This window comes from Chroicocephalus ridibundus, chromosome 1, assembly GCF_963924245.1.
Source record: "Chroicocephalus ridibundus chromosome 1, bChrRid1.1, whole genome shotgun sequence".
Taxonomy (NCBI): Eukaryota; Metazoa; Chordata; class Aves; order Charadriiformes; family Laridae; genus Chroicocephalus; species Chroicocephalus ridibundus.
Genome location: NC_086284.1, coordinates 101,901,655 through 101,916,729, shown reverse-complemented (window position 1 = coordinate 101,916,729; position 15,075 = coordinate 101,901,655). Strand labels below are relative to the sequence as shown.

The 15,075-nt window shown below is 35.3% G+C and overlaps 1 protein-coding gene across 3 annotated transcripts in view; it reads left to right on the top strand.

Moving 5' to 3' along the window:
* The window catches only part of TTC3 (tetratricopeptide repeat domain 3), a 66,035-nt gene that overhangs the window by 38,808 nt on the left and 12,152 nt on the right, over window positions 1–15,075 (top strand). For all 3 annotated transcript variants that reach the window (XM_063345613.1, XM_063345620.1, XM_063345604.1), the window contains exons 22-34: window positions 998–1,120; window positions 1,302–1,403; window positions 2,081–2,173; window positions 2,881–2,945; window positions 4,376–4,512; window positions 5,314–5,628; window positions 6,443–6,706; window positions 7,151–7,197; window positions 8,865–8,921; window positions 10,285–10,361; window positions 11,130–11,282; window positions 11,643–12,552; window positions 14,454–14,519. In XM_063345613.1, coding sequence (XP_063201683.1) covers window positions 998–1,120; window positions 1,302–1,403; window positions 2,081–2,173; window positions 2,881–2,945; window positions 4,376–4,512; window positions 5,314–5,628; window positions 6,443–6,706; window positions 7,151–7,197; window positions 8,865–8,921; window positions 10,285–10,361; window positions 11,130–11,282; window positions 11,643–12,552; window positions 14,454–14,519 — 2,409 coding nt within the window. The remainder of the gene's footprint in view (window positions 1–997; window positions 1,121–1,301; window positions 1,404–2,080; window positions 2,174–2,880; window positions 2,946–4,375; window positions 4,513–5,313; window positions 5,629–6,442; window positions 6,707–7,150; window positions 7,198–8,864; window positions 8,922–10,284; window positions 10,362–11,129; window positions 11,283–11,642; window positions 12,553–14,453; window positions 14,520–15,075) is intronic.

The following is a 15,075-nucleotide window of genomic DNA, read 5'->3' as shown; positions in this document are numbered from 1 at the left end:
TGTTTTGTTTTTTAAATAATATTATTCTTATTGTTTTTAAACTATAATTTGAGTCACTGTTATTTGTGAAGAGTTTCAGGATAAACCATGCCACGAGAGGCAAGACACAAGAGCTTCTCTGGACAGAGGCAGTCTGACACAGTAGAACATGCTAGGTTATTCAATCTATGAACTTTGCTATTTATACTGACCTGTTTAGTTTCTGGTAGAAGCAGCAGCACGGTTGTTGCCTAAAAAAAACCTGTCCTACAGATTTCGTATAGACCCCAGGTGACACCACAGTGGTGCGGCCACAGTAATACATCACAGCTGTGGGACTTGTAGAGAGCATAATGCAAGTATCTGAAAGGCTGTAACTGGTAGTCTTCTTTGGTTTTTTGTTGTTTTGTTTTGTTTTGTTTTGTTTTGTTTTTTCTCCTAATGTTTTCTTAATCTGGGCCCAGTGCTGACCCTGTGGGACTTGAACTGACTTTACATAAAGCCATTGTAATGTCTGTACCTCAGATGTTATTCTGGGAGATGTCACTAGCTCCAGTGTAGGGCCAGGTCTGAGCTGCCCGTGGGAATGTACTTGGTGTAACCCAGATCCCAGGTGAGGCACTCCTGAAATGCTGCGAAATGGCGGAAATGAGCAGATGCTCCATTTTCATCACATTATCTGAGTAATCTGGCCCCATCATTTTGGCAATGGAAAACTTAGTAGTTTGTCATGTGTTTGGAATTGGTCAGCATGTAAACATCAGTCCAAGATAAACCTGTATGCAGGGAAGCCATGAGTACTTAGCTGATAGCAGTTCCAATGAGCTTTTGAATATTTTGCCATAAAAGGACAATCTTCCATAGCTTTCACTAGAAGAGAGTTGTTGTTTTGATATTAATTGTTTGCTGTTCAAAAGTGATGTGTGTTTCACTGCAGAGTTCCCTAGAAGTTTATAATTAGATATTGAGTATTTTCCTGGTTTCTGTGCTATTCATCTTATCATTTTGTGTTTGTCAGTTGATTTTAAAGAATTGTATTGAGGAATGCAAGTTCCCTCCAGAACCAGATGCAATTTGTCGATATCAACAATGCCATGGCCACTCCAAAATCCAAATATTTTTTACAGACCCAGACTTTAAGGTAAATTTTTAGTTTAAAAGGGTTTGGGAAATAAAGCTTCACATTCACATGTTTTTTGCCCCCCTTCATATTAAATAGCTATCTGTAACACGCCATCTTACCCTACTTACTGTTAAGTTGTGCGCTGTTTTATGTTGTTTTTCTTTAAAGATGTTAAATTCATACTATTTCTCAATGTTAGGGTTTTATACGTATTACTTGCTGTCAGCAATGTCGAGTGGAGTTTCATATCAGCTGTTGGAAAAAGTTGAAAACAACAAACTTCAGTGATAAAAATGATAAGGTAAGAGCTGTGTCAGACTATAAGCATTTTATTTTTTCTTTTTTTAGTCAAGATTATAGCATTCCTTTGCTTTGTGATAAGTGCAGTGCTACAGCCTGATGTTCCACCCACGTGAGAGTGTCAGGAGGAGAGACAGGAAAGAGGAGCCTCTTGCTAAATTATCTGACATTCAAGTGTGGGTAAAGGTTGCTGTTGTCAACAGAAGACAGACCTACCAGTGTAAAGGCATAATATGCCTGGCCTGTTTCTCCTGCTGCATCATTTATGTCCTCCCATATGGAAGTTTTATTCCTTCTACGATCTTGCTGTTGAAGGAACAGTGTATGTCTAAAGGAATTTTACAAAATACAGTATCAGCAGCCAGTATAAAATGAAGGTAAATCCAGGAAGCATATGAACTCCTAAAAGAATATTCTTAAAATTGACTCTTGAATGTGAACTTGGAGGAGGAGGGTCTTTGCTTTGGGAATAACAGGTGTGTGCCACAGATCTAGGATCCTTTTGATTTGCAGTCCTTGCCAAGTCAGCACTTACTTTCCTCATCCAGTAAGAGCTTAGGACTGTGCTAGCTTTAATTACCTTGGTCACTTCAAATTTAGAAACTGTAATCTGTATAAAAACAAATATTTTTGTATGAATTTAAATGTCTTTGTTGCATGCATCATTTTCTCCTACAGGATTTTCTTCAAGAACTGTGTTTCACTCCTGATTGTAAAGGCCTTATTTCAAAAATAGTTATTTTCAGTTCTTCGGGGCTGGTAAAATGTGAAGTAAGTAAATGTTCATATAAAATATGAAAATAATCTTTTAAATATTTACTCTGGTAAAGGAGATAAAGTGAAGATGAGAATGTAACTGCAAACTGATAGGTAATATGCTATCTTAACTACAGAATCTGAGCGTTATTTAGGAATGTTGATTACCTGTTCTCTTCTTAACTGTTCTTCTGGTGTAGTAGGCATTACCTTATGGTATTGGTTAGAATTGTCATGGATGGGAACTGGAATTTTGTTTCCTGTTTTGTTTGTGCAACGTGAAAGCAACTTCGTTAGTTTAACTCAGAGCTAATCTTGCTGAATGAAATTAACTGTATTGGAAGAGTGCCTTTAGCCTCTACAGAGACACAGCAAGGTGGATACTTTTTCCCAGAGCAGTATTGGTCTGTGAGAACCAAAAAAATGATTGTAAAGTTTGCTTCCTGCCCACTGGTAAAGCAAAACAGCCTCCAGTTTTTCCTGACTTAGTGTTATCTTTCAACCTGTCTTTTCTGCAGTTAAAGAACTATTGCTAAATACCAAGTTGTAGCAGTAGAAGATAAGTTTAGGTAGACCTTCATGAGGCTTATGTGGGCTGCATTATCTCTTTCATAGGATTATTTTTACTGCTTTCCAAAGCTTCAAATGTTCCTGGGTTTTGAGTACAGCAATGTTGCATTGTAACCAAAATTTAATTAATACGATGTCACTTATTTTGGTAGTTTGAGCAAAAAATCACAAAGCCCAAGGAACCACCAAGACCCAGTATTAAACAGAAATGTTCAAGGTAAGCTCTCTACTGTTTAAAACTAAGTTGAATAAGTTTGAGAACAAAGCAGCTTTCTCTAAGATTGGTTTTCATGCCTTTTTAAGAATTGCTAAAATTTACACAAATACTGTGGAAAGCTATTCTCGCCCTTTGCCTCTGATAAACTAAAAAGTCTGGTAAAATACATTATGATCCAATTATAAAAGCATTTAATTAAGTTGTAAAAGAAGATACAGAGCTGCAGATGTATAACATGAGCACAGGAGGGCATTAATTGATATTGCTGAATAAATTATTGATAGCTCTCTAGTGGTCATACAGTTCTTTAAAAACAACATTTTCCGTTTGACCACAGGAAACACTTTTCAAATATACAGGGTATGAGTTGATGCAAATCTGATTTTCCGCACTTCTGTATTGAGAGATAAATTGTCCATTGCACTACTGACTTATCAGCAATTTAAATCAATAGTTTTTGAATATAAACTGCTGCAGTCATCTTTAAGTCTTTATACCTGAAACCTAATGGCATTGTGAAATATGTAGGCAGGGAAGTAACATGCTGTTTGTGGAAAGTGTGATTTGGAGGCTGCGTGCAGAATGTGAGGACTGTTTCTTTACTTTTGCTCTCCATTCATATTGTTCATTTGTGTTAAGATACTTAATTGGAATACTAAAAGAACGTGTGTCTGTAATTCTTCTTAATGGATTGAGTGTTTTAATCGCACTCAAATTTCAGTGCGCGTGTGTAGATTAAAATACCACCACTATTTTCAGTCTGAGATTGCAGGCATCATTCTATTCCTTACCCTTGCTAAAGGGAAGAAATTCAGGAAGATTTTTAGCTGGATGGGAGAAGTATCGATGTGTGGCCTAAGTTCAACACCACTGTTCCACAGAATCTACTATCTAACCAGCTTTGTGTGAATATTTAGAAAGTGTAAATAAAAACTGTATGTAATGATGCTACTTCAGCTGTTGATGCACATAGCTTTGATGTAACTGAGTTTACACTTTTTGGTCAAGTGAGGTTATAAATAATGAGGAATCATGCTGAGAGGGTAAACAAAATTGATTTTTAAAAGTTGAGGAAATCAAATGTTAATATTTGGTTCAAAATGCTGAGTTAAAAATTAAGAAAACAAACCTAATAGTATTCAAATTAATCCTAATTCAGACGTCTTTAGTGGGAGTAAAAATTATTGCATCTTGAGGGTATTCTTACATTTACATACTTGATCTTTATGAAACTTTTATGAAATTTTGTGGTTTCTTAACTTGTAAATTAAAACTAGCTTTATTATATTTGTACTTTTCAGCATAATATTTTTTTAGTAGAATGGAGCTTATAGCTGTTGTAAGACATGAAAAATAACTGAGATGTGCCTAAGTCCTTTGGCAATTTATCTAAACTAATGTTAGGCTCACCGCTTACTTGCTTTTTTCAGTCTTAGGAAGTTAAAAATGAAACAAGAAAAAAAATTACGAAGAAAACATGCACGAGAAGAGGCACAGAATTCTGCTAAAAAGAAAACAGAAGAAAACGAGAAGGGAAACAAACCATCTCAATGTAGTGATCATAGTGGTATGTGGAAGTATAGACTGTTGTTCTGAGTTATCGTGAGGTAGCATTAATTAGCATTCTGAATGGCCTAAGTCAAATTATAGGAGCATACTAATATTGAACATAATCCCTCTCTTAAAGACTTGCATTTTCACTTAAGATTACTTTCATTTCAGTTCTGTTTATCATTTGTAAATAACTATAAGATGTTAGTGTATGGTTAAGTTCCTTGTAGAAAAGCTTTATCCTTGCTTCGCTGGTTCATGAAGAAGGAGCCTGAAGAGGGTAAAGGCTCAAATTCCAAATTAGTCTATTTAACAGTGGTTTCAGGAAAAGCTTTATACCCAACAAGTTAGGACACTGCTACAGGAAAAAAAACAAACAAACAAACAAACAAACAACAAACTGCATCTCAGATAAAGGAAGAATGTTATTCTAACTGCAGAAACTGCAGTAACTTGAAAAGTATATTTCAGAGGATTGGTGAAAATAAAATACTTCCACCTGTAAGTATGTAGGCAGATAATGTTTCAGCTTTTGCGTTCCGGTTATGTTGGTCTGCAGCATTCTGTATTTGAGGTGTGAACTTCCACTGTATTTTCTGTAAACCAAATTTTAAACAATGTTGTCTTAAATTTGTAATTCTAAGGCTAGTTTATACGGGAAGCTATGTATTCTGTAATGTTCAGTGTTGCAGTAAAACAAATAATTTGGACTAAGTGGTGGTGTTCACTCTCTGTATTTTAAAATTGATGTTTTTAATTGTGGTAAACAGACATGAAATTGTTTTGTTTGTTTTTTTTTTTAAAAATCCCACTGTAGGTTATGTTCAGGATTTATATGCTGGTGATCGAGTCCTGCAGCATATCAGACGAAATGCTGAGCAAATAAAAACAGCTGTTCGTGATGCTTCCAAACTATTAAAGGAATTACTTTCATGGTTTGTAATCAGTGAAGAGGATTACGCGTCATATTCCAAAGCTAGTAGCATGTCGCATGAAGTGATGGAGCAGCTCATCAGTTACTTAATTAATGAAAAAAACAGAGTAAAAACAAGGGGTTTTATCCATGTCCTGAGTGAGCTGGAAGAAGTGGATCCCAAGTTACACAAGTGGCTGAAACATCTTAACAACTTGGGTAGGCTATATGTTTATGGAATAGCAGAAGACCTTGCCCTGTCATAATTGTTCAGCTTGCAGATTAAAAGATAACCTCCCTGTTTTCCAGTCTTGCTTGCTTAACTTTAAATGGTTAAGTGAAGCTTTCCCCTTTCCCATTTACTTGATTTTTAGCTAGGATTTCTAGAGAAGAAAGTATGACCGTTGGTAACACAGGAATAACCTCTCTTGTTTCTGCAAGTAAAGCATTCTAATGTGGGCAGGGCTTTGTCCGTGTAGGACAGAGGAAATTGAACAGATTTATTTTTTTAATGTCTTTAAATTCCAGAATAGGCTTAAATGATAATCTTTGTATAATTAATCTGTTTCTGAAAAGTAAATCATGGTGGGGTTTGTGTCATAAAAAATTTAGCTGACTGTATAACTGTGAAGTAATTTAACTTTGGTAGTGTTGCCTTGCTGTGTAATTACCTATTGAATTTTTAATTGGATGAATGTAGAAGTTAGTTTTTCCAGGCAAAACGGACATAATATGCCAGAACGTTGCATGAGATTTGAGTTCTTAATTCTATTCTGTTGCATCAATGTCCTTTAAGGAATTTATATAGATTTATTATGCAAATAATAATTTGTTGTTGACTAAGTAAAACTTATTTAAACTCCGTTTATCATTTTTGTTTGCATTTTCAAGATACAGAAGTGTTTACAAAATCTGTTTGAGCTACTATATGTTTAATTTCTAGAACAAACTGTTGCTCTTTGAAGAGAAATATCACACCATAAGCCCTACAACTGTGAAGCCAGAATGAAATGTTGATTTTCGTCTCTTCTAGGTCTGACCGCTACAAAGAACTTTCTCCTTCAATATGGACAACTTTTAAAAGAGCTTGACCTTTCTATTTTAACCACACTCTGGAATGAGAAATATGGTAGTAAATTTGACTATGTGACAACTAGTTCTGAAGACAAAGAAATTCATGATTATTTCTTAAAACCACCCATAGAGAAAACCCGTTGTTTTATATGGCTGTTAGAAGACAATAGAGAAAATTTTCCATTTCTTCATCAAGCTTTAGATGAATTCTTTGATAAAATGGGTAAGTATGCAATGGTCATCATTCTCACAAGCATTTTATTTTGCCTGTTTTCACACCGCATTTGATGGGGTCTGTAAATGTCTGAAACCTCAGCAAATTACTAACCGCCTCATTATATGGGATCTTCTGTGTTCCATGTTTAAAAGGCAATATGGCCTCAAAAGGCAAGCCACCTTTTTTTTTAGGTTACATTCTGCTCTTTTGTTTCCTGTGCCACAACAAGTGTGTGAGTTTACCTTTAAGCATATACAGTGTCCAACCAAAATAAGTATTATCTTTCAATTTAAGCATAAAGATTCTGCAGCTACAGTCTTTGAGGTGCTTTGGTGGTATTTGATAAAGGATTATAATAATTATTGCTATAATTTCATAACTCACAATTATAAGTTATGTAAAATATTACTGTTTCTGTTTATGAATTTGACTTTGTTATCCTTTCAATAGATGACCCTACCATTATATTAAAGAAGCAAGGAAATGAAAATATATCAGTAAGTGAACTTAATGTCTATTTAGTATAAGCTCAGAAACAAGTATGAATGTGGTGTTTTAAAAACGTGCAAAAGTGAATAGACATACATCTCTTGGTTTATTTTATATCATTATCCTGCAAACCTGATTAGAGATCTACTCTCTTGTTTTATCGTCCCCCACTTTTCTTGAGGCATTTGAAGACTGCGTACCATTTTTCCTAAACGTCTGTCAGTAAAATACTTGTTTAGGGTTTTCTTTAGTTAAACCACAAACCAACAAGATACCTTTTAGATTATGAGCATTTCAAGAATGCAGATGAGGAAGCTGTAGTGACAGTGGATGAGGGTACACAGATGTGCTGTATCACCTCCTTTGGACAGGGAAAACAAGGCAAATAAGGTGCACGGGAATAGCATTTACGTATTACTTGATAACAGGAGTTTGGTATTAACTTTAAAAAAAGTCGCTCTAAAAGAATCACTGAGGAATTTAAAAAAAAAAAAAAAAGTGCACGATTTACAAGCAGAGACTCTTACTAACTGCTATATCTGAATATTTACCATGACAACTGAACTTGAAGTGTGATTCTTCCCTGAGTGTGCTTAACTGGAATCTGCATAATTTTGGACACTAATTGTACTGTGCATTTTACAGTGCAAAGCAGCAAATTGGAAGGTGCGTAACACAGCTTTACCTTCAGATGTCATTAAAGTAAGGCTAGGAATTTGACGTTTGTCCCGCTAATAAGCGAAGTAAATTTGAAGTGAGTTAGACATATTTTGCATTTGTTCATTACAATTTATAGATGCTTTTCAGATTCAACCCATAAGTCTTAAACTGTATGTTATTCTGAATCACTTTTTGGTTGGTATCTTAAGTAAAACCCATTATAATTGGCAGAAATATGTATTTCAGTTAATTATGTGTTTGAGGCATTCTCATTTAAAACTATTCTAGCCTGCAGATAAATTTATCTATACAAAACCAAGATTTACTTTTGATACAAAATAAATCTTTAGAGTTAGTTAATTAATTAGTATGTAACTTAATAAGATGTGAAATCCTTTGCTTTTTCATTTCGTGAATTTGAAATCCAAGAAAGAAATGAAATCCATTATAATAAAACTACTTCTATTTCAACGTTACTTGTATCCTAAAATAAACTGGTAGTAAGTTACTGTTGGTAGAGTTATATTAATCTATAATCGCAGTCCTATTGAAAAGTGAAGATGCATATTAGTTACTTCATCACTGCCTGTCTTAAAAAATTGAAGTGACAGAACATTTGACAATCCTGTTAGCTTCTTGTTCCCCACACAAAACTGCACTGTCGCAGCTGCTTAAATAGGCAATTTCAGCTGTAAGGTAAAGAGTAAGCATCTGAAATACTAAAATGATAGAATATTCTGTTTTTAAAAATCAGCATTCTGTGCGTTTAAGAGGAAAATGATGAAAAGGAACAAAGTGGATCAAGTCTTTCAGAGCTCTGTTTCTTTTTGTGTTTTCCAGCTGGGGCTGGAGTGGAGAGGGGGAAGATTGCATGCTCAACCTTGTAAATCTTGCTCATCAAAGCAGAATGAGGATTTTAATATGAAACTTCTTAAAATTTACATACTGGTTTTGGAAATACGTGATAACTTCATTCTAATGAAAACAACCAGTAACTTTATTTTTTCTATTTCAGACTAATGGTATCAAGGTTAAAAACAAAAACAGGAAGAAGAACTCAAAAGACTCAAAGGTCAGTAACTTTTCAGCTGCTTACTACAGATAGGTGTGGGGTTTGGTTTTGGTTTAGAGTTGCCGGCGTTCAGATGTGTAGAGGCTGTTTTGCTAAATACCTTGTGGAGACTCATTCTTGAGGTAGTTTTTCCTGAAGTACGATAATGTTGTTAAGACGCAATACAGTTTTGGTTTTTTGAAATATGGATTTGTCAGTATAAAAGATATTTCTAAACCTGAAAAAAAAAAATATTACTTAAGAATAACTTTGGCTCTGACTGGACACCAATACCTTCAGTCTGTCCACTATCTTGGTTCTAAATGACTCTTTCGATCTTAATTTGCCATATGGGAAAAAGTGAATACGGTACACTGGCTGCATTACGTAATTTATGCTCCATTTCGTTTTGCACTGACAAATAGCAAATTTGGAGAAGGACACTTTACCAGTCATTTTGAGAGAAAAATGTGTCCTTACACCTCATGAAATAGATCTGAAATTTTGTCCTTAACTGTCTTTTCTGATAGTTTTTATGGGCATATCAGTGACTGAAGATGCAAGCGTTCCATTTATTGCTCAGAAAAATGTTCAGTATTTTATAGATTTTGCTAGGAATAATATCCCACGTGAAACTTATACTGTCTTCTGTCCTGCTTTTCTAGGATTTTGCTTTATTGAAAGCTTCAGATAAAATCTTTGTTTCCTCCATGCCCCCACCTTTTTATAATTTTCCTAGAATTTCAGGAGTGCACTTAAGATTTTTCCTGTTCTTATCAGCCAGGTTTTTCTTCATGTATTTCTAAAGTTCTTAAATAATACAAATTAAAAGACAACTAAAACATTTGTAATGGTGAACATTAGAATAAAAAGTCTCATATTAAAATCATGTGGAACTAGGGATAACTCAGACTGGCTTGTAGTAAAATTATTAAAGCTTGAAGACTCTCAAATGTAAAGGAAGAGACTCCTAGAAAGGCAGTTGATGCGCAGCCCAGTGTAAAGAACTTATAAAAAAAACCTTAACAAAGTGAAGCTGTACAGTTGTTTGGTTTTTTTTTAATCCAAACTCAGTGAAAAATCAAGCATATCTAGGATTTTGATGAAACTGGTAAAAAAAGAGGGAATTGGGGTTGAATATCCCAATTTCTTTTTCCAAAATAAGTTCTGAAGAAGAAACTAATAATTTTAAATTAAGAACTTGTTTTGCTATGGTTTAGTACTGATAATTGTACTTAAAAGTTTTGCAGTTCATAATGTGGCATCTGAACGTGATACAGGTACACAACAAGTTTCAGTGTAAGTAAGTTAGGCATAGTCTTTACAGTGGATCATTTTGCATATACTTCTGTGAGATAAAAAAAAATAATCTTTTTTTAATTAGTCTATTTTAGTATTATCCAGTGGAGTTAGTACAGCACCACGAGAAGAAGAAAAGATATTTATAGAAGAAAATACTTCGTAAGTACCCTCATGCATCTTTACTTTTATTGCCCAGACTCCAAAGTGCTTTGCAGGTATCGGAGAAGACAGTCTTGGAAACGCCAAGTCTGAGTTAACATCTAAGTGGTTTTGATATGAGTTTGTATAGAGCCATTACTTCTCTGCTTCTAGGGCAGGTGCAAGCGTATTAGAATTTTAAAGATCTTAATGACGTAGGAAGTAAACAAATGGTTGCCAGGCTGCAGCCCAATACCTCTTTTAGGCCAAGAGCTGTTCTTTCAAGTAAGATCTTACTTGCTTCGTGTTCCATTTTAATGCAGCAAGAAATTAATTGATAAATTTGTACATCATCAGTCACAACTGAACTTTGCCACCCACACCTTATCAAGCAAGTTGTGATGTTGAATTGAGGTAATCTGTACTGCATTACTCAGAATTTGTGTATCAGGAGTCAGACTCTTGTATTCTGAGGCCGGTTTTGCTCTCGCGTATAGATGTGAAAGCAAGAGCTAGGCCTTATTCGTATTAGCTACTGGCAGGCCAGTTAATAAGTTTAGCAGTTAAGTATTTTGGGGATTTGGGGATAGTGTTTATTCTGCTTGTTAGAAAAAAGTTTGCTATTCGGATATATTTTTAGCGCTATGTAGTTACTATACAGTATACTGTTTTCAGTATATGCGGAAAATACAGTTCTTTTTGGAGATAAGAATTATTGTTCATATGCACGGTTTATTTATTTCTTCTCTCTCTTCCCCCCCCCTCCTTTTTTTTTTTTTAATACTACAGAGATTTTACAAATTTTTATGAACCATTTGGAATCCCAGAATATCTTCGGGGGCAAATAGAGGAATTTGAAGCTCTCTATGATGTTTCAAATAGTAACAGTTATCAAAGACTTTTGGATAATATCCCAGATCAAACCTGTGAGAGCTTATATGAGTATGTATACATTTCTGTGCTTAGCAATTTAATGGGTTTCGTATTACTTCATAATTTTTATAACATACTATATTAAGTCCAGTATTTGAGTCCTGGTGGTGTGGTATATGTATGGTACATAAAGGTGGGTACTAATGCTTTGGAATAGTTGCATGTTTATAATAAGATGTGGACAAGCAAGAGTATTGCAGAAAACTTTTACGCTTGGCTATAACACCATCTTCCAAATTATTGTTCTTCAGTAGTCATAGAGGTTCTTTGCTTTTAAGCGTTACTGTGAAAATACAATGTGTGGAATACAATTTTAGAGTTAGATGAAAAAAAATTTGATTAATAATGTCAGCTTTTTTTTTTTTTAAGATACTTCTCTCAAATCTTGGAAGAACACGGCCCTATGGAAATAAATAATAAATTACTCGTTGGGGAATATGAACATTTCCCTGAAGAAGCTCAAAAGATTGTAGAAGATGAAGGTGGTCTGAAATCTTTTCTTCTGAACTCCCATCGTTTCATTATGGTGGATAATCTTATTGGTTTAAGAAAGCATGCAGTTCTTTTTAAAGAAAATACAAACAGAAATGAGACTGGAGATAATGAAGAAGAAAATGATATAGTTTGTGATGGGCAAGAAAATTCTTCCCTGAGCAAACTACAGTTAAATCCAGCTGCTAAGGAATTCAAACCACTGTCTTATCCTAAGCAACCGCATATATCAACATCTACTGACTTAACAGTAGCACGTTATGAGCCTCCACAATACTTGCCCTGGTCTTTTCCTACTTCATGTGAATCTATGCATTCTTTGCATAGTCAGAATATTGATACCATAGAAAACGAGTCATCGTTTTCAGACATTTTACTAAAGTGCTTTGATTCTCAAAATCCTGGTATATTTTTGCCTCAGACTTCCTGGGGTTATCAATACGGAAGAATATTGCCAGTGCCTTCTCAAATGCCTCTTGTGTCAAATGTTGCCGAGCAACCTAGTTATATTTATGCTGATCATGTAGCTCACCAAGATAATGACGAATCGGCAATTTCAGACAGAAAATATGTCTTCGGCAGTTTTATACCAACTGAAATAGAAACGTATGAAGACTGTCAGTGCCAACTGGAGAACCTGGATAACACGTTTTGTCAAGACAATTTTGCTGTTGCAAATAATACAAATGAAGCAGAATGTGGTATACAGGTTATTAAGGCGGAAAAAGAAAGCAGAGGTATACCTCTAATGAAAAACAATCCTCACACAAGGATGATAGCTGTTCAGGTAAGAAATTAAAATGGAACAGTTATTTGAGAGCTTTTAGGTGATAAATGACAGTGAGCACTAGAAAGTGCAGCTCCTTTTTGAATGATTTCTTTATGACTTCTCAAAGGGTCAAATGTTGTATAGAGTTTCAAGAGCAAATATTCAAGTAATACTTCCAGTCACCCAAATGTAAGGGATCTTAAAAGTAGTATTTAGCATTCTCTAGTATTTATCTCCCAGAAAAAGGCCACAAGTTGGAAGATACCGAGGTGTTTATCAGACTGGGAACTTCCTTAGAACTTGCAGTTTAAGTTGCTGACACTTTCTACAACTACTCCTGGTTTTCATTTGTAATTCTTTAGAGAGATGGTCACTGAATTTTGTTCTGCCTGAAATTTTTGTGGATCTTCTGACCCAGGATCAAAGGAGGGAACTGGTGCACATCAGTTTAAACTTTGCTTTAGAGGTTAATGAAAGTCCTTCCATGTCATCACTTTTGTTTTGGTAATTAGTTCAGTGATTTGTTTAAACTTTCACAATATTTGAGGATTTAGACAGTTTGTACATTGTAACAATTGGTGGCTGATGCTTCCTTCGCGATCTTCTAGTGGCAGCCCAGCTGTAGGGTGAGGTCAGGGGCAAACTCCCTCGTGTTTTATTTTTCCCTCCTGAAGTAAAAACAAAACCTTAAAGTTCTGCCCCACAGGCAGAGAAAGCATTGCTGAGCACCCTGAAAGAAGCAGAGCATGCAGCTGAACAGAAGAGGGACTGGAGCATTTGCTCTTTAATGGTACCCCCAGAGTTAGATCAGCATACATCACTCGTGAAAACCACATTTTGGATTAAGATGCCAGCTTTTCAGAGTTATGGCAGAGATATGGCGGTTTTACACGTTTGTTTATAGGAGATTATCCAACATGCTAGAGGGACTGCTGGGGAGGAGTACCTCATCTTCATTTGGCCCTTGTCATTAAGGGAAGAATAGGTGTTTATAGCTGTGAGATAAATAGTCGCCTTTTAATATTGATTTATAAATTAGGAAAATGTTAACATGTTTTTTTTCAAACTTGTTTTTTGTACAAAACTTTTCTTCGCTTTAAATCTTTCCTGAGCAGTGGCTGAAAGTTAGTTTCCAATCAGTCTTGGCAGATGAATTTTGTCACATGGCTGACTGGGCTTTTAAAATGGGATTTCTGTTTGGTTCTTGAACACAGGCATCACAAAGATAACAGAAGACACTACAGTTTTTTCAGTTTGGTGAATTCTGGTTAGCAGAGACCAAAACAGCACTAGGCAACAGATAGGTTTCTCTTTGCAAAAGTGTGGTAGAGCAAGGCACTTAAAAAAATCACAGTTAGATAACGTTAATAGCCTATTAGAGAGGCAACATCATAAATTGGATCTTTAATATGTTGAGTGATTAGTTTTTAAACTTCAGTTCTTTCAGTAAGTCCTTGGTGGGTGGTATTAGAGGAAAACAAGCAGGGACTCTAAAGATCCTTGAGTGTAGTCCCTTCTAAGTAGAGGCACTTATGCAGTAGATCTTGAATTTAGGAGGAGCCATAAAACACAGCTCATCAGCAAGCTGTCAGGCACTGGTTTTGCACGTCTTAAGTTTTCAGACATTTAGAACACAGCTGTGTTTAAAGGCTCTGAGAACTGTTCCGAATATAAATGCTTCATGGTCAATTAAACTAGGGAAAGATCACGACAAAAAAAATTCTTTCATTATAGATTGAAGTCCACTTCAGAAATAATTACATAATTTCTTTTTACATTGTAGAGGGAGCTACTTCATAAAGTAGTTGGATTTGTAAACTTGTAGGTTAGGTACAAAAGCTCCAAACCAGAGCTGACCTACTAGTTGCATGTATAAACTGGAAGACTTTTTAATCAACTAATGATTCTTTGTATTCTAGGTAAATCACGAAGTAGCTGATAGGGAAACTAATACCTTGCCTTTTCATCCATTTGAAATGCAACAAGTAAGTTATCTGCACATTGTTTATATTTCTCATGAAGAAGGTGAAAGGAATACCCAAAAATTTAGTAATTAAAAGATAAAAGTGCTCTGAAAGTGACATGTCTTAACAGATATTTTTTATTTTGGTTGGTTTGTGGGATGTGTGTGGCTTGTGGTTTGGTTTTTTTGGTTGTTTCCTGGGGTTCTCCCACCTCTTCACGATGGGCCGTATTCTGTGATGTTCTTGGAAACTTCACATAGGCCCACAAAAGGGGGTTTTGGAGCTTTGTTCTGTAGCTATTCAGATGTTGGAGTATGTTTTAGGGAAATCTAGTATTTCCAAAAATCTTGACGTTTCATTTAAATACTCCATTTGGGCATATATTCAACTCAGACTGAGGTTAATGGTAGTCTTGTGTCTGTACAAGGAGATAAAAGTGAGACAACGTGGCCTTTGAACTAATCATCTTCCATTCCTGAGCTGGATTGATGCTGTTACACAACTTTCTCTTAACCCCCCTCAAACCAACAAACAAAAAATACCTGCCCCAGCCACACTGAAGACTTTGAATCTTACC